Source organism: Prionailurus bengalensis, chromosome B1 (assembly GCF_016509475.1).
Source record: "Prionailurus bengalensis isolate Pbe53 chromosome B1, Fcat_Pben_1.1_paternal_pri, whole genome shotgun sequence".
Lineage (NCBI taxonomy): Eukaryota > Metazoa > Chordata > Mammalia > Carnivora > Felidae > Prionailurus > Prionailurus bengalensis.
The window spans coordinates 1626448-1646103 of record NC_057344.1 but is presented as its reverse complement, the minus strand read 5'-3'; the positions used below and the strand labels follow the sequence as shown (position 1 = coordinate 1646103).

The window sequence follows — 19656 nt, the reverse complement described above, 5'->3', positions numbered from 1 at the left end:
CCACAGCAGCTTCAGATCTGAGGCAGGGGTTGGGGGGGGAGGAGCACTGAGAGCTTCCACAGCAGCTTTGGATCTGAGGCAGGGGGGTGGGGGGAGGAGCACTGGGAGCTTCCACAGCAGCTTCGGATCTGAGGCAGGGGTGGGGGAGAGGAGCGGCTGGGAGCTTCCACAGCAGCTTCGGATCTGAGGCAGGGGTGGGGGGGGAGGAGCACTGGGAGCTTCCACAGCAGCTTTGGATCTGAGGCGGGGGGGGGGGGGGGGGAGGAGAACTCGGAGCTTCCACAGCAGCTTCGGATCTGAGGCAGGGGTGGGGGGGAGGAGCACGGGGAGCTTCCACAGCAGCTTCGGATCTGAGGTGGGGGGGGGGTGAGGTGCACTGGGAGCTTCCACAGCAGCTTTGGATCTGAGGCAGGGGTGGGGGAGAGAGGAGCGGCTGGGAGCTTCCACAGCAGCTTTGGATCTGAGGCAGGGGGGGGGGCGGTGAGGTGCACCGAGAGCTTCCACAGCAGCTTTGGATCTGAGGCAGGGGTGGGGGGGAGGAGCACTGGGAGCTTCCACAGCAGCTTCGGATCTGAGGCAGGGGTGGGGGGGAGGAGCACGGGGAGCTTCCACAGCAGCTTTGGATCTGAGGCGGGGGGGGGGGGGAGGAGCACTCGGAGCTTCCACAGCAGCTTCGGATCTGAGGCAGGGGTGGGGGGGAGGAGCACGGGGAGCTTCCACAGCAGCTTCGGATCTGAGGTGGGGGGGGGGGGTGAGGTGCACTGGGAGCTTCCACAGCAGCTTCGGATCTGAGGCAGGGGTGGGGGGGAGGAGCACGGGGAGCTTCCACAGCAGCTTTGGATCTGAGGCGGGGGGGGGGGCGGTGAGGTGCACCGAGAGCTTCCACAGCAGCTTTGGATCTGAGGCAGGGGTGGGGGGGAGGAGCACTGGGAGCTTCCACAGCACGTGGAGACCTGACACTCCATGGCAACGAGAGAACCGACATGCCCCCAAGGGCCGGCGCGATTAAGAGGGTCAGGGGCGCCTAAACAATCTGCCGTCAGAGCACATTTCTCTTCAACTCACGGGGCTACTCTTCCCGTTAATTCTCGTAACAGGAGGGGGGTTTCGGCTTTTTACAATTCGTGTTTCCGTCCCTGAAAACCCGCGTCCCCAGCACCACGCAGGTGACGGCCAGCTCAGGCACCACTTGAGTCCTAAGTACATGAATACCGAGTCTCAGCACTTTAACACTAACGCTCACCTAGAAAACCGTGCGCTTGAGACGAGGCAGCGTCAGAACGCCTCCCCAGCGTTCGCGTGCGAGGCCATGTGCGGGCGCCTGTGACACCTGTGTCACCGCGGGGAGGCCCGCGAACCTATCTGCCGGGTCACTGAACACGCTCGGCAAACTTCGTTTCCAATTTGAAGTTAAACTGTTGGTTTACTTATTATTTTTATTTTTGAGAGAGAGAGACGTGCACAGAGTGTGAGTGGGGGAGAGGCAGACAGAGAGGGAGACACCGAATCTGACACAGATTCCAGGCTCCCGATGCGGGGCTCGAACTCCTGAAGCATGAGATCATGACCCGAGCCAGTCGGACGCTGAACCGACTGAGCCACCCGGACGCCCCCAACTTAAATTGTTGTTTAAGCGGGAAAGAGTGGGATCTTGCTCTCGGAAGAACTGACCCCACAGAGCTCGCGAGGTCCTGGAGGGGAAAGTTGGCCGGGTAGGTGGTGTTTAGGCTTCACAGACCCTTTGTCCTTCGCGCCAGCTCTGCAAATGTTGCCACACTCCCCTGACCCCTCCTGCGGTGTCTCCACGCTCACATAAGCGTCCTGCTCGGACAGCCTTCCAGGCGAACGGTGCCACCAGCTGGCCCTGCTCTGACCGGCAGGGGCGGGGTGCGACCAGGAGAGGGAGTGAGGTACCCATTCCACTGGTGGGAAAACTCTCTTAACGTTCAAAACCCTTAGGGAGATGAGCCCGTCCCACCCTCGGTGGCTGAATGCACAGAACGAGGCGGCCCCTTCTGCGCACTCAGGGAGGCCACTGACCACACAGAGGCGCTGGCTGGGGGCAGGAGAGGTCGCCTGAGTGCTGGGCACCTCGGAGCTGTAAGACAGCAGGGCGCCCGTCGGGGAGGAGGCCGGGGGAGCGTAGGGAGCGGGGCACAGGAGACCTCAAAACACAGTGCATGGGGACGCACTTTGGGTGCAGGAACCAGAAACCCCGCTTCAACTGCAGCGTAGTCCAAATGCAACACTTCATTTGGAACAAATTAACTACTAAGTTTCCAGTGTAAAGAAGCCAGCAACGGCTTGGACAGGGAAAAAAGAAATCTCGTGCGATTTAACTGAAGAAATATTTAAATTCCTACATTCGTTAAGTTGGTTGAATCTACCCTGGTGAAGTTTTAGATGAGAAAGAAAAGCCAGGGACACTCGCACATCTTTCCCGAAAGTGTTCAGTCCCCTCTCCTGGTCCATGACTTCCGTGTTTATAAACACGGCCCAGGACACGCGGGCAGCGAGCACGCGTTCCAAGTCTGAACCTTTCAAACCTACGGCTTCTCGTCACGCGGCCCATGGACCCTGATTCTTCAGGGACCCGCATTAAAGCACGCAGCGCGTCTTACCCACAGGAAACCGTGCGCTGTGGACGACGAATCCGGCTGAACCTCATTATTCACGCAGGGCTCAGGATTGTAGGCGGCACATTCGATCTAGCGGGAATAAAATCAAATGCCCACATTTAACACAGGACCAGGAGGTGTCCAGACGCCACGGTACCTTGAGCGGATGACAGACTTCTGACACTGAGACACAAAAACCGCAGGTGATTACGTATTAGAGATTAGAATGGGAGGAAAAACAGACTAAAATCGGCTTTTTGGAGGCACCCCTCTAAGGAGCCACATGGGTCATGACTTGGTTATCTTCGGACCCCAGGACGCACCGCAAACGTCTCGGGGAGCACAGGCGGCTGCGGCGTCCCGGATGCTGGTGGCGTGGGCACGCGGACGCGCGGTCCTGCCCTCTGCCTGCCAGCCCGCCTCCCTGGGGAGCCGCAGGGGGCCCAGGCTCCAGGCCCAGGTGTTGGCCTGAGACCAGGAAGCAGGAATGTCTTTACTTGTTTCTCACGGGAGGACACATCCACATGTCCCCGAAGACACCCACTGTGGTGCCTCAATAGGCAGCACAGGACCACGAACAAAACAGCCCCTCGACCCAGACTAGCTTCAGCAGTGTGAGACCCTTCAGGCAAACACGAGGCCTCTGATTGTGACCCACTGTCGGAAGTGGATGCCACCCTCTGACTGTGACCCACTGACCGTGACCCACTGTGGGAACTGGGTGCCGCCCTCTGACTATGACCCACTGACCGTGACCCCCTGTGGGAACTGGAGGCCGCCCTCTGACTGTGACCCACTGACCGTGACCCACTGTGGGAAATGGATGCTGCCCTCTGACTGTGACCCACTGACCGTGACCCATGGTGGGAACTGGGTGCCGCCCTCTGACTGTGACCCACTGACCGTGACCCCCTGTGGGAACTGGAGGCCGCCCTCTGACTGTGACCCACTGACCGTGACCCACTGTGGGAAATGGATGCTGCCCTCTGACTGTGACCCACTGACCGTGACCCACGGTGGGACCTGGAGGCTGCCCTCTGACTATGACCCACTGACAGTGACCCATTTTGGGAACTGGGTGCCGCCCTCTGACTGTGACCCATTTTGGGAACTGGATGCTGCCCTCTGATGGTGACCCACTGACCATGACCCACGGTGGGAATTGGATGCTGCCCTCTGACTGTGACCCACTGTGGGAACAGGAGGCCACCCTCTGACTGTGACCCACTGACCATGACCCCCTGTGGGAACTGGGTGCCGCCCTCTGACTGTGACCCACTGACCATGACCCACTGTGGGAAATGGATGCTGCTCTCTGACTGTGACCCACTGTGGGAACGGGAGGCCACCCTCTGTGACCCACTGACAGTGACCCACTGTGGGACCTGGAGGCCACCCTCTGACTGTGACCCACTGACCATGACCCCCTGTGGGAACTGGGTGCCGCCCTCTGACTGTGACCCACTGACCGTGACCCACTGTGGGAAATGGATGCTGCCCTCTGACTGTGACCCACTGTGGGAACTGGAGGCCGCCCTCTGACTGTAATCCACTGACTGTGACCCCCTGTGGGAACTGGATGCCGCCCTCTGACTGTGACCCACTGACCGTGACACACTGTGGGAACTGGGTGCCGCCCTGTGACCCACTGACCGTGACCCACTGTGGGAAATGGATGCTGCCCTCTGACTGTGACCCACTGTGGGAACTGGAGGCCGCCCTCTGACTGTGACCCACTGACCGTGACCCCCTGTGGGAACTGGGTGCCGCCCTCTGACTGTGATCCACTGTGGGAACTGGAGGCTGCCCTCTGACTGTGACCCACTGACCGTGACCCACTGACCGTGACCCACTGTGGGAACTGGGTGCTGCCCTCTGACTGTGACCCACTGACCGTGACCCACTGTGGGAACTGGATGCCGCCCTCTGACTGTGACCCACTGACCGTGACCCACGGCGGGAACTGGATGCCGCCCTCTGACTGTGACCCACTGTGGGAACTGGAGGCCGCCCTCTGACTGTGACCCACTGACCGTGACCCACGGCGGGAACTGGATGCCGCCCTCTGTGACCCACTGTGGGAACTGGAGGCCGCCCTCTGACTGTGACCCACTGACCGTGACCCACGGCGGGAACTGGATGCCGCCCTCTGTGACCCACTGTGGGAACTGGAGGCCGCCCTCTGACTGTGACCCACTGACCGTGACCCACTGTGGGAACTGGAGGCCGCCCTCTGACTGTGACCCACTGACCGTGACCTACAGTGGGACCTGGATGCCGCCAAGCCAAGGGCAGTTGAGCCCACAGGTCTGAGACGTGTGCCCTGGGAGGACTAAGGGTGCCCTGAAGGCATCAGATGCGCAACAAAGCCCCAGCGCAAGGCCGACGGCTGAGCAGAAAGGCAGGTCTCGCCTTCGTGCTCTAATGATCCTAACTGGCTCCCCGCCACACAGCCACGGAGAAGGGGAAACCGTAGTTGACTTGGGGCGACAACATGGGGCGCTGTCCCCATCCAGACCAAGAGGGCACATAGACAGCGGGCCCTGTCTCCCGGTCCACCCTCCTGTCACCTTGAACTCCTGCTGCTTGGCCACCGTCACTGCCATGTGTCCCACGAGGAGGGGGTGTCTCTCCTTCTTAATCTGATTCCCGTCATCCTCCACGCAGAACCAGCCCATGTGGTTCTCCTCCTCTGTGGTCAGGTCAGAGAGAACGGGGAAGGACAGCTGAGCCATCGGCAGCTTCCTGGGGGCCCTGTGGAGCCCAGGCTCGGGCCACCCTTCCTCCCCAACTTGTGTGCATGGACCCCAGGCTCGCCACCCCCCTGCCCTACGTGCATTACCCAGGCTCAGCCCCCCCACCCCACCCTGCGCATGCAGACCCCAGGCTCGGGCCTGCTATCCTGCGTGCAGACCCCAGACTCGGGCCCCCTGCCCTGTGTGCGTGGACCCCAGACTCGGGCCTCCTCTCTTGAGCACGGACTCCAGGCTTGGGCCCCCCACCCTGCATGCACGCAACCCATGCTCAGCACCCCCCTACACACTGAGTGCGCAGACCCAAGGCTCAGACCTCCTGTCTTGTGCACGCACCCCATGCTCAGCCCCCCACCCCCCGCCCTGCACACACGTACCCCATGCTCAGCCCCACACCCCCCGCCCTGCACACACGTACCCCATGCTCAGCCCCCCCTCCCCTGCGCGCACGCACCCCATGCTCAGCCCCCCCTCCCCTGCGCACACGCACCCCATGCTCAGCCCCCCACCCCCCTCCCTGCGCACACGCACCCCATGCTCAGCGCCCCCCCCGCCCTGAGCGCACGCACCCCATGCTCAGCCCCCCCTCCCCTGCCCTGCGCGCACGCACCCCATGCTCAGCCCCCCCCGCCCTGTGCGCACGCACCCCGTGCTCAGCCCCCCACCCCCCTCCCTGCGCACACGCACCCCATGCTCAGCGCCCCCCCCGCCCTGAGCGCACGCACCCCATGCTCAGCACCCCCTCCCCTGCCCTGCTCGCACGCACCCCATGCTCAGCACCCCCCCCGCCCTGTGCGCACGCACCCCATGCTCAGCCCCCCTCCCCTGCCCTGCGCGCACGCACCCCTATGCTCAGCCACCCCCCCCCCCACACATTGAGCACGCGGATCCAGCCTCAGGCTCCTGCCCTGGGCGCGTGGACCCCAGACTCGGGCCTCCTCTCTTGAGCGTGGACCCCAGGCTTGGGCCTTCTGCCCTGGGCGCATGGACCCCAGACTCGGGCCTCCTGCCCTGCAGGGGATAGCAGAACTAAACATTCATCTCTGGAAAACAGCACAATCTTTCCTCAAGGGAAAAGCAGTATGTTCGCTGCTTTATCTGAGAAAGCACGTCCGTCCCGCGTTCCGGTGTGCTCCCCGTGACTGCGCTGGCGCAAAGGGCTGAGAGACGTCACTTGTAAAGCACCTAAGGCTGGTTTTCTTGATCCCCTTTTTTTTTAAGCAACGGAAATGTCCAGATTCAAATACCACAGATACAGTGAGAGGGCTTTTGACAACGGGACAACGGTATGGGACCAAAAAAAAGTGGAAACGAGGACATATTTTGCTATAGAGCTAGTTGCCCATCTCAGCTCTGGGCTCTTAATGAAAGCTCTTAAAGACACAGAGAGCTCGTTTCCAGGTTCAGCTCACTCCTCAGGGAGCGGGCCATTTCCTGGGTTGTGGACTTGCTGAGGAGCCTGGCCTGATGAAGCGTTAGATTATTCAGGAAGGAGGGGGGCTCACGTGGGACGAGGGCGCTTCACTCATCACAGCTCCAGGGGCGAGAGCACCACAAGGGCCCAGTTCCCTTCTGTGTCTAATTTTCATGTAACGACCACATCTCAAAGAGAACTGCACGCACATGTGCACACGCACGCAATATCCAGCGTGAGCTGAGCAACAGACCCGTGTGTGTGAGTCACACACATCTCCCTACGCAGGTCCAGAGAGAGAGGTCTGCCCGATACGTGGATGGAAAGACAGCAAGGCTTTGGACAAAGGAGCAGGAAAGTAACCATGAGGTCAACTTGTCTCAGATCAAACTACAGGACTTCCTTTTCCTGCTGCAGGATCATTGAGTGACTACTCGGTGCCACCCTATACTTTCTCCCAGGTTGGGGAGGGGGAACCACGGCTAGACCCAGACCCGACTCCCGACTCCCGGGCCACAGACTCACGGGCCTTTATCGCGAGTGCTGGCAGTCTCAGCTGATGTCAATGTTTTGTTACAATAAAAGGGATGCCTTACTTTTTTCTAGGATCCCTAAATTATAACATTGAGGTCTTAAAAAATCACTCATCCTGGAGCCAATTTTTCCCGTTTAAAAACATTCTTTCAGGGACACCTGTGTGGCTCGGTCGGTTAAGCACCTGACTTCAACTCAGGTCATGATCTCACGGTTCTGTTCGTGAGTTCGAGCCCCATGTCAGGCTCTGTGCTGACAGCTCAGAGCCTGGAACCCGGTTCAGATTCTGTGTCTCTCTCTCTCTGCCCCTCCGCCGCTCGTGCTCTGCCTCTCTCTCTCTCTCAAAAGTAGATAAACATTAAAAAAAATAAATAAATAAAAACATTCTTTCAGGTGAACGGATGAATCTATCGTCGAGGTCATTCTCGACCTGGTTTTATCCTCTTAGGCACATATTTCACCGTCACGGAGAAAACCAGGGGACCAGCGGACGCAGCCTGGTCGTGCGACCATCCCTCACTTAGCGCCCATCAGCCCAGTCTTACCCAGGGCGAGCTTGGCCATCTTCAAGTTGTTGGTCCAGGACTCTTTGATGGCAGGCGTGAACGTATTGAACACAGCCGTGAAGAACGTGGGCCGCCCGGACCTGCCAGGGACAGAGGAAAGGCATTCGTGTCCCGCAGTGTGCCCCATCCGGGACGCTGCACCCTGCCTGCCCGGCGCCATCACCAGACCACGAGGGCTGGCGTCACGGCAGAGCGGGCTCCCCGGCCGGCCAAGGAGGCCCCTGGCAGGGTCACTACTAACTTGTCCTGCTTCCCGGGAAGCTGTAACTGGAGTCTGCAGCAGTCCGCGGCCCTGATCTCCTCTTCTGTCTTCAAGATGAGCCTCTGTAAACCTGACGTCCAGTCGTGGGCTACTGACTGGTTTAGGTTCTGCCAACGAAACACGTACGCGCGCGTTTTACGTGCGTGAACAAGGTGGGGCCGGCGCAAGGAGGACAGCAAGGCGGGACCGGGAAAGTTCAGAGGGGACAGTAACGCTCTGTTGGATTCCAACAACACGAACCCCGGGGCTCGGGCCGCGTGCCGGTCTGGCTCAGACATGTCTGAGAGGGAAGTGCTACTCGAGGCCACGCGCGGACGGAGGACGGCGACCCTGAAATAGTCCCGCCCCACCCGAAACGGGAGAAAACACGCGGTCGGACTGGTTCTTAAAACCACCGTAATCGTCACGTCTGGTGGGACCCGGAGGCACGGCCATGCTCTGACAAGGACTCACAAGTGACAAAAGAATTCCGAGTCACGCGGCTTTGACCGTTACCTGATAGTTCCCCTTGAGGTTACCGATCAGCTGAGAAATCTGACCGATGACGTTCAGGTCATGTAGGAGGTTCTGCAGATCCTGGTACAGCTGTCCCGGCCCCACGTACACCTGGTCTGCAAAACAAGCAAGCAGCACGCACCTGAAGCGCCGTCTGCACCTACGCTGGCGGGGGGAGAAAGCACTAAAATTAAGATTCCGGTCGACTTGGAATGTTTTTAAAAAGTAGGTACTTCCAAGCACTTGGTGGTTTTTCCTTTTCTAAGTTTTAACTGTGGAATGATTTCAGACATAGAAGAAAGACGCACAGAGGTCCCCCGCATACGCCCTTCGCCCTGCGTCCCGGGACGCCGCGATCTCACGGAGCCACGCGGACACAGCACTGCTAAGTAACCTGCAGCCTCCCCACTCACGTCATCTCGGTGCGCGGTCCCACATGCGCTTAGCTGCTGTGGTCTCCTTAACTCTCCTCCAGTCTAGGCCCGTTCCTTGGGCGTCTGTCTTTCATGACCTCAACTTTGTGACCCGAGCCAGTGAGCTGTTTCACGGAGCATCTCACGCTCTGGCTCTGACGGACGGTTTACCGCTCTGGGTGTTCTCTAAGCCTTGTAGATGTCATTGCGGTAAGCGGTGTCTACACATGGCACCGGACCCAAACCAAATTTCCTGTAACCAGGGTCATCTGACACCAGAGTGGGCTCCCCAGTGCGCGGTCTCTAATGTGAACAACAGGAACACAGGCAGGACTCTCGTGTCCGGGGGGAGGGTGGAGGGGGGCAGCGTCCCTCCAGGGCCCGCCCCCCCGCTGCCCTGGACTCAGGGCGGCCTGCAGGTCACAGGACGCAGTTCCAAGTATTCTGTCACTTCCCCCCACGGTCACACAGGCAGGATTCGCACACAGAACCACACTCACAGCCCACACTTCGAAGGACGTGCAGTGGTAGCCACACTTCTCTCCCACATCCACGGAAATATACCGCCTCGCGTCCCCTCGACGGTAACCGGCAACAGGCGGAGCAGGAGCTCCGACCCAGGGACGAGGGGAGGCTCCGCCGGGTGAGCAAGAGGTGTCTCTCGGGGTTCGTGTTTCCGCGGCACCAGCTTCACGGCGTCAGCTCGGGAGCCAGTGGTCAGAGCTGCCCTCAGAGTTCAGCACGAGGCTGTGCCAGGTTGGGCATCGACATTCAGTAAATGAAATTGAGTACGTGTGTTGTTAGCCAAAATTATCTTAAATGACAAACGTACTGTTAGGGAAGAACAGGATGTAAAGTTGACCCATGTGACCACGGGGACGGTTTTTCAGGCGTGGCCCAGAAGAAACCAGGTCTCCTGGTTGGTTCCAGGCTCCACTGACCGTGACTCAGAATCCTTAAGAGTTGTGAACAAGGTGCCCTGTGTTTTCACGGTGCGCGTGGCCCGGCACATGGGGTGGTGGGGGGAACAGAGATCTGAGGCAGGTTCCGAGCTGTCCGTGCAGAGCCCGCCATGGGGCCCCACGAAAATCTGCCACACTCTGGGCAGGTGCCGGTCCCGCCCGCCCTGTGTGCCCCCGAGGACGGACAAGTACAGCCATGCCGGTGACTTTCACACTCCTCTTCAGGGACGGCGACAGGACGTAATCCTACACAGTCACACGCACTCCCCCACAACATGCTCAGCCTGCACCCATTTCTCCAGACGTCTGAAGACCTTCTCCTCGGGACGTGTTCAAAGAGGCGACGGTGGGTCTCCTCCAGTGAAGACCCCGTCCCCTCCCCGGCCCCCCTTAGCACAGTTCCCTGAAAACTGGGGGTGCCCCAGACGTGCCGGTGACGGACGGAGGCTGTAAGGACCCTGCATGAGGAAAACCCTGGGGCGCCTGGGGGCTGAGTCGGGTAACCTTCTGACTCCTGATCTCAGCTCAGCTCACGACCTCACGGTTCATGAGTTCGAGCCCCGCATCAGGCTCTGCGCTGACAGTGTGGAGCCTGCTCGGGATTCTCTCTCTCCCTCTCTGCCCCTCGCCTGCTGGCGCACGTGAGCTCTCTCTGTCTCTCTCAAAATAAATAAATGAATGTTAAAAAAGAAAGAGAAAACACCTTGTCTCTGGCGCCAGGTGAATTCATTCTCCCGTGAACGCACTCCCAGACAGGCTGTGGCCCCGTGCACGTAACCCCACCGCTGGGGCGGAGGCGGCAACGGGGGCTCTGAGGTCGCCAGCTCCGACTCACAGTGTCCGTGAAAACTTTTCAGTCACCCCGGAACAAAGCACGGAATTTTGCGAAATAACTTCAAGAGGCCTGTTTTCTGCAACGAAGCCGTGGGGTCGCAGAGGACCCGGCACGTACCTGGGGGCACCGGCCCCCAGCGCAGACGTTAGCGCCAATGAAACGTCACGGGTTGGGGAGGCGAACCCGGCAGCTCTTCTGGGGACGAGGCGTGTGTGCGGCTCCTGGGGCCCACGCGCGGCGGCCACGCCGGCAGCTCCCGACAGTGGTTCCTATGCAGTGACGCCCACACTCCGTCTCCAGCACTGAATAACACACCGAATTTTCCGGGCTGGCTTTCAGAGCACAGCCATCCCAACAGCAGGAGAGTCATGCGGCTATCCACAGAGCACAATCGTTCCTACTTCGCGGCTCGAAATAATCGAGGCATGACAAATCAAGAGAATCAGAAGGAACACAAGCAGTGTGGGTGCATCTGAAGCCGTTCTATAAAAACCCTGAGCCGCTGGGCACAGGCCTGCTGCACCGTGACTCGTGGATGGGCACGGTTCTATCTGCACGAAAACTAAGCCGCTTGCTGGCCGCAGGCCAGTGCGAAGGAGATCAATACTATGGATCGGCTACACAGACTGGGTCACTTTCTGGCCCCAACAGCAGACTGTCCCTCGTTCCTGATGAGTCTGGACCGGGCGGGATGACCCCTGCTGCAGAACTCGCCAGTGACCACGTTCCCAGCCGGCGCCTCTGGAGCACAGGAGCCCAGACCCCCTGCCCGGAAGCCTGAAATTGCCCCGGAGAAGCCCGACTTGAGTTCAGTCTTCTAACGCACACGGAATCCACACGTTTTAATTTGTTAAAAAAAAAGATCTTTAACCTGGAAGGCATTTAAACCACCAAACACATTTACTCCACACTGGTCTTTTCGGAGCCCAGAGCTAAAATTGCAATCCACCCTGTGGACAGGGAAACCACGGGACTGACGGCCACACAGCAAAGCTGCACCCCTAAACCTGGAACCCAGCAAACAGACGTCCCACAGACGTCCGTGTGCGGGGACCTCCTGAACTGTAGTCTCGGTGCCCACTGGCCCCCCAGCTCTGGGCAGTGTCTGTCCACCGGTCACCGCCAAGGTAACGCCCACTGTCCACGTAAGGTGGGTGAGCCGTACCGTAGGAACACCATGATAAAAACGTTAACGCTGAAACAAGTAACACGTCCAACATAGAACTGACACCGTTAAATGACTGTGTCAGGAAACCGGGACATCAGGGTGGGCAGTGACCCTGCCAAGTGCCCTTCCCAGGACTCCAGGGCCACGAACACTGCTTCCTAGAGCTTCCTTGAGGCCTTTCCATCTGGAAAGCTGCATCCAGAAAATTCCCAATCAAACCCTTCCATGGCCACAGTCTATTAACGAGGGGCGATTCCTCCATGGATGGACAAGCACGTTAACTCTTTCTCCTGGAGAAGCTGGTATCACCTGAACATCACCAGCCACCTTCATTCTGCTCTTTGTTGTTCTGAGAAACAGACAGTTTACCAAGTAACCAGCAGTGATTCAGTTTTCCTTCTCTGACCCAATGCTTCATTCTCCCGGCGTCTGACCACACGTGTAACAGAAGCCACGAGAGCAAGAGGAACATAGGATGAAACATGGGACAAGGGCCCCTAGGCTCCAAAGCAGCATCTCAGGTCCCCAAGTCCACGCAGCTCCACACTGACCTTAGAGCCCTTCCTTTCAGACGCGACAATCCCTAGGTTGCCTGGGTGGCTCAGTTGGTTGAGCGTCCGACTTCAGCTCAGGTCATGATCTCACAGTTCGTGGGTTCGAGCCCCACGTTGGGCTCTGTGCTGACACCCAGGAGCCTGGAGACGGCTTCAGATTCTGTGTCTCCCTCTCTCTGCCCCTCCCCCGCTCATGTTCTCTCTTTCAAAATAAATACTTCAAAAGCATTAACGGTTAATATAAAGGCTCATTCCATGCATAAAAAGGCTTACTAGAAGTTCCCATTCATAACTCGGGCAGAGGCCAGCAAGTGAGTGAAACTCAGCCAGGTTTTATTTGGATTAAAAGAGAGAGAGGGAAGGAGAAAGTCATGAATACTATGCTATGTCCAAAATCCACAGTCCAAAGACCACAGTAATATTTAGTAAGAAATATTACACAACTGTCGAAGCATTGCCAAAGTTATCAGGACACCCTTGGCTCATCTCACCCCGTCAGGCGCACAGCCCAGCACCCCCTCCACGAGGAGCCTGGGGAAGAGAGAAAGGGCTTCCCGGGCTGGTCCATGCAGAGCTGAACCTACAACCCAGATCCACACACTCAAGGATGTCCTGTGTGGCAACTCAGTGCACACTCAGGAGACAGGAGCCAGAGCCCTAACTGCTTATATGGGAAATGCAGAACAGAACAGAAATCAAACCTGGGGAGACTGAATGCACCCATGTGATGGGGCTTCCCCATAAACCCACAGGATCCACACCAGTGGAGACAAGCTCAAAGATGAGGGTTCAGTCTACACTTGTCAGCCAACATAAAACACAGGCGCCAAAGACGACATCATCCAATGGCTTGACTATCTACCTGGGTCCTTGGATTCATGTTGAGGCCACGGAAACAGGGTCTATCAGGTCAGTGCAGATGCCAGCCCCACGACGCACAAGCACGTTAGTAAAAGTGTCACTTACTTGGCTTAGCGTTGGCAACGACCGCCAGGCTCTCAGGTGGGTACACCGGGGGACACCTGTTTTCTCCAGCACCTTCATTATTGCCGTACTCTATTACTTCTACGTGTCCGAGAGGAACACTCCACTTTAACAAATACCTTTGGCTGGTGGACATCGTGCTGCTGTCCGCGGTGCTGAAACATCGTTAGTGCATGGTTAATTAATTACGTGCGCAAGTCTTGATACTTTTTATATCCCTTAGTCAGGTGAGTAACATCCACCTATTGAAACATCCTGCTCATGACCTTCTTACTAACAGTTACCACTTGGTTCCATAATGAGGCCTCCCCTTAGATGAGAGGGTAGGAATTCTTCACTGTCTAATCCAGGAAAACGGGAGAACACGAATACTGATCTCCCAGAAAGCTCTCAGTTTCCCACAAGAGCTGAGAGGGAATGAACTGGAAGACCCCTGATGACTCTTTGAGCAAAGATGCTCGTGGATTCTGGCAAATGCTGTTAACAGGGAAACTCTCCTATGTGCACAGAGATATTCTCTGGTCATTTCATTTGAATGAACCTTAAAGTTCCTCGTACTGTCGGTTGTGGTATAAGCATTTTAATTAAGATTCAATCAGGTCATCACACTCCATGTTTAAAATACTTATTGACTGTGGGGGCAGCTGGGTGGCTCAGTTAGTGGAGCATCCGACTTTGGCTCAGGTCATGATCTCGTGGTTCGTGGGTTCAAGCCCCGTATCGGACCCTGTGCTGACAGTTCAGAGCCTGGAGCCTGCTTCGGATTCTGTGTCTCCCCCTCTCTCTGCCCCTCCCCTGCTTGTGCTCTGTGTGTCTCTTTCTCTCAAAAGTAAACAAATATTAAAAATATTTTTTACTTATTGACTATGTAGAAATTACACACACACAAAATCCCATGACCTACATAGACTATTTTCTTCTTTAATGATAAAATGAAGCACGCAGAGAAACATACCAAGCATACTGGTTCAGGTAGGTGGAAAGTGCCAGAGCAGACACCTGTGTGACCACCCCCCAGTCCAGGCTATAGGGCTGCCAGCACCCTGAGGCCCTCCACGTGACCAGGAAAACCCCACCCCTCTGAAGCAATCAGTGTTCTTACTCCTACTGATAATCAGTTTGCTTTCTTTGAGATTTTTTTTTTTTCCAATCAAAATGTATTTGGGAATAACCAAAATGTCAGACAGCATGCTTTAAACTGAAATCCTTGACCTCACAGGAGTCAGCTGGGACCAAAGCTCCTGGACTCCTCTCTGCTATGAAAGGGTTTGCTTTTCAGCTTGTAGCCCACACGGGAAGGGGGAGAAGGCAGAGTTCAGACGCTGGTAGGAAATGAAAGACTGAGTTCTATGAATTAGATGTGCTTTAAATTTAAAAATGAAGAGGTTTGTGAACTTGACCTTAAATTTCTACCCATCCTATTTGAATCAAAAATCTTTGCTTCTGCAGAGGTGTGGGATCTCGATGTTCTGAGGTTATCAGGGGGTCTCCTGGGGCTATTTTAACATCTCAGCCAGAGCAAAGGGGGTCCTCCCTTCACCACCTTCCAGGAGAGTCGCTGATAACACATCAGTGGGAACTGAACTGTTCCTCTTTACTCACTTTGTAAAAAGGTGTCAAAACTCAGGATCTATGCCACAGCCCGGGCATTATTTTAAAAAATAGACCTGGCAGCTAACACAGCTACATCCATTTTTAAGGATTCATTCGTTTCTTATTCGGCTTGAAATTTTTAAAATTACATACAAATTTCAAAAGAACCAAATGGACGCGGCTCCTTTGGTGGATCACGCACCTGGGCTGCCCACGAGACGCTGCATGATGCCACATGCAGGGAGGGTGGCCCTCCCACTACATTCAGACAAAGGTTGCTCACGAACAGCAAATACGTTGGGCAAGACACACCCACATCTGCTCTGTGCTGAGCTGTCTACAAAGTCGTCTCACTGTGTGACCTCATCTTTCATGGCGGCACCTCCCGGGCAGGCAGGGGGGGTCTGGGGCAGCCTCGCCCAGAGCCAGTGTGGGGAAAAGGCACTGGCTTCACCTGGAAATGGGGGGTGGAGGCGCTTCCTGGGCAGTTAAGCCTGGGAGCCATGCTGCTAACCACGTGCCATTAACTTCCGTGTTGCAGGAAGCAGCACATGGGCTGGGAAGCCAAGAGCAGAAAGGTCTTGCTAGGGAGACACACCCCGCAAGCCTCCCCGGGCGTCCAGACTCGGCACACACCTCACAACACACGGATGCCACTGGCCGCCAAACGTGGCTGCTTCCAGAGGTCAAAGTGTGGCCACGGCAAATCGAACGATAAAGGCTGAGCCACTGACAGGGACCAAACAAACAGGATTCTTGCCAAAGGGGGTGGTCGTTTAAAATCGGTAGATTTCCCAGGGGCTCCTGGGCGGCTCGGTCAGTTAAGCCCCCGACTCTTGGTTTCGGCTCAGGTCACGATCTCACGGTTTCGTGAGTTCAAGCCCCACATCAGCTCTGTGCTGGCAGCACAGAGCCTGCTTGGGATTCTCTCTCTCTCTCTCTCTCTCTCTCTCTCTCTCTCTCTCTGCCCCTCCCCCACTCATACTGTCTCTCTCTCAAAATAAATAAATAAACTTTAAAAGAAATAATCGGGGCACCTGGGTGGCGCAGTCGGTTAAGCGCCCGACTTCAGCCAGGTCACGATCTTGCGGTCCGTGAGTTCGAGCCCCGCGTCGGGCTCTGGGCTGATGGCTCAGAGCCTGGAGCCTGTTTCCGATTCTGTGTCTCCCTCTCTCTCTGCCCCTCCCCCGTTCATGCTCTGTCTCTCTCTGTCCCAAAAATAAATAAACGTTGAAAAAAAAAATTTTTTTTAAATAAAAAAAAAAAAAGAAATAATCAATATAAAATAAAATTGGTAGATTTTCCAGCCTTATCTCGTAGCTGCCTCAGATCAAGTGTGGCCGAGGAGGAGCCCTAACAGAGGTGATGGTTACTGGGCAGGACCGTGCCAGGCGCTGAGCTGAAAGTCTGATGATGGTCCTGGGCTGGACCCTCACAGAGGTCCCAGGGGTGGCTGGCTTCCTCACCATATGAGCACGGGTGTGAGGCTCAGCGAGATGGGGTGGTGCCCAATGTCCTGAGAAGGCCGGGCTGGAACCCAGGCTGTGCGGCGTAAGCCCATAGAGACTCTCCCACCCGGCTGCCCGCTGGGGCCCCACTCAGCCTGTGCTGGGGAGGGCCTAATGCCTGGCTTCCGCTGGGAGGGGAAGGCCTCACTGTCTCCCTGGCCAGTCTCCAGGCTGGAAACACACACGGTGGGCGATTTCGAGCAGGCAGTGGTTTGGAAACCGTCTCCCAAGCTCCTGAGCGTGAACAGCAATCCCTCTCAAGCCATGACGAGCTGACTCGGGATGTCAGCGTGTGTGACTTTATAAAGCACCCGGAGCATTCAATTCAGAACGTGCCATTTTACCTCAGTTCCCTTACAATCCACCTCTACGTGTAACTTCTCAGATTTCGTCAACCAGCTACAATATTCTAGGTGTTGGGGAGGTTTTTTTGTAGTCTTTATTTATTTTTCAGAGAAAGAGAGGGCGAGCGAGCGCAGGGGAGGGGCAGAGAGAGAGCGACACACACACAGAATCTGAAGCAGGCTCCAGGCTCTGAGCTGTCAGCAGAGCCCAACACAGGGCTCGAACTCTCAAGCGGTGAAATCGTGACCTGAGCCGAAGTTGGATACTTAACCGACTGAGCTCCCAGGCGCCCTGGGGAGCAGTTCTAATGATAAACAAATTGAAGCGTAGGAGATGCTGAAGCACTATACCCTCGTTTCTTCGGTTTCACAGTGAACATAAATGCCTCCAATATAATTATATAAGATGCACTCGTCAAAAATGTATTCACAGAGAGGCAGCTAAGGGGAAGAATCTGAGTGAGCAATGATAAAACAAGACTGCAGGATGATTTAGGAGGCAAATAAAAGAAACTCAGTGTAGCTTCTGGTTCCAACGTTGGCCTTACGCTCAAAGAGAAATAGACCAAACGTCCCTAATCTCCTCCAGCAGTGACCTGGCGACGTAACAATGGACCCCTTTATTATTTTTTTAATTTTTCAAGTGTTTATTCATGCTTTTTAAGAGAGTGACAGAGTGTGAGCAGGGGAGGGGCAGAGAGAGAGAGAAGGAGACAGAATCCAAGGCAGGCTCCAGGCTGTGAGCTGTCAGCACAGAGCCCGACATGGGGCTTGAACCCATTGTCCCTGAGACCATAACCTGAGCTGACGTCGGACGCTTAACGAGCTGAGCCCCCCAGGTACCCCAACACTGCACCCATTTAGCCCTCAGCTTCTTGGAGACCCGACTCTCCGCAAACCCTTGGCTTGATTGGGACCTGGCCCCCCGCAATCCCAGGAGAGGGGACGAAGACGTGCACACAGACCAGCGCAGCACGGACGGGAGCGATCACGGAGTCACCCGCTCAGCCGGGACGTGCCCTGCACGCGAACGTGAAGATACCCCGGTGGCCGCGGCGGACACTCACCGTGTGCTGACCGTGGCACACACCAACACATCACTCAGCATGAAGATCCGACGCTCCTTGGTTTTCATGATCTCCCCTCTGTCGTTGTACACGGTTTCGATCATATCGTCAGACCGCACGAGGTACCGATTCCCACTGCTGAGAAGCTGAACATTCAAGGTCACGCTCGACACGGTTCCCACAATCAAGTTCATCAAAAGAAGAAAACAGGTGAGCAAAAGTCTTGCAACATATAGGCATATAGAGTGTCAACGTTTACAGATTTTTCCTCACAGAGAGTCCATGTACTTTCAAGGCAAGCACGCTTCATATGTATGCTATTAAGAATTCAGAAAGTGGCTTTTTTTTTTTAAGCTAAATAGTTGTATGGCCAGCGTCTGCAGTTATCCTGAACAGCGAGAGGAGACTAACCCTGTCCTCGTAAACACAATGCCTCCGGCAAGGAGGGCTCATTCATTTCCACCCGGCGCTCATATTCCCTTCTCCTTAGATGACGTGCCCGAGTGCCTGCTCCATTCCTCACACACCGCCGTCCACACCTGGCCACCACTCTGTTCTTTACAACACCGCACAGCCGAAGAGTACATGTGAGTGCAATGCTACTTGGTCTTACTCTTCCCAGGGTAACAATTATGGAAACATCTTTGCTTCTTGTGATTCCCCACATTTTATTTCATTGAGCCAAACACGACACCCTTGGTCTTCGGAGACATGCTTTGTATTAATTAGTAAACTGAAGTAAGTCACATAGAAGTCGGACTTCTTGCAACAATTCAGCCCAAAAGGACATCTGGAACCCTCAGCCCAGATGATCAGTAGCATGTCTGGATTGTAAATCTGCAGCGGCCGAGCTCACCGCCTACCTATTCTTGATGTGCTCACAGGGTAACGGGGCTGTGCGCACAGGTACGGAATCGGTAGTGAGCGACAAGGCTCTGCCTCCTCGTCTGCCTGGGCTCACTCTGTGCCGCACAGGTTTGCAAACGCTGTGACCACAAGCGGGCATGACTCTGAACCACGCAAACTGTCATTTAATGCAATTTTTGGCTCATAGAAATTCCCATACGAATCACTTAGAAAATCAGGAAAACCCGTTCCTTAAAACGTAATACAGTAAAGTTCTCGTAGTTAAAATACTGTCACTTTGTGCTCAGAAATTACCCCTAATGACAAAAACGAAAGGTGACATTAGCAACGATACATGCGATAGATAACTATCTATCTAACTATCTATCTATTGACAGCTCCTGTCAATAACTTCTTCCGGGGGCCAGAGCCATGCACAGCTATGGAAAAGCCCACCTAAAACCAGCTTAGTGTCGCAGGAAAAGGACTTGTGAACGTAAAGAGGAAACAGAGCCCTGCCCAGGAGCTGCTTTCCTGCCATATTTTGGCCCATTTCCATGATGAACACAGCTTAGGACACGAACAGACGGGTGCAGGTGAGAACGTAAGCAACACTTCCTGATTTTATCGTGACCATCCAAAAGGAAATACTGCATTCTGGCAACAGATTCAGCTACGAGAGCTGATGGGAACCGCCATGGCGGTCCCGGACCCGTCTGCGGGCCTAATGACCGTGGGAG

At 55.9% G+C, this 19656-nt stretch overlaps 1 protein-coding gene across 5 annotated transcripts in view; it reads right to left on the bottom strand.

Annotated features, from left to right (window-relative positions):
* The window catches only part of ARHGEF10 (Rho guanine nucleotide exchange factor 10), a 107128-nt gene that overhangs the window by 21135 nt on the left and 66337 nt on the right, over positions 1-19656 (bottom strand). For all 5 annotated transcript variants that reach the window (XM_043557276.1, XM_043557280.1, XM_043557288.1 and 2 more), the window contains 7 exons: positions 18071-18216; positions 13541-13713; positions 8643-8758; positions 8127-8254; positions 7865-7965; positions 5189-5310; positions 2622-2708 (listed from right to left, as the gene is read on the bottom strand). In XM_043557276.1, coding sequence (XP_043413211.1) covers positions 2622-2708; positions 5189-5310; positions 7865-7965; positions 8127-8254; positions 8643-8758; positions 13541-13713; positions 18071-18216 — 873 coding nt within the window. The remainder of the gene's footprint in view (positions 1-2621; positions 2709-5188; positions 5311-7864; positions 7966-8126; positions 8255-8642; positions 8759-13540; positions 13714-18070; positions 18217-19656) is intronic.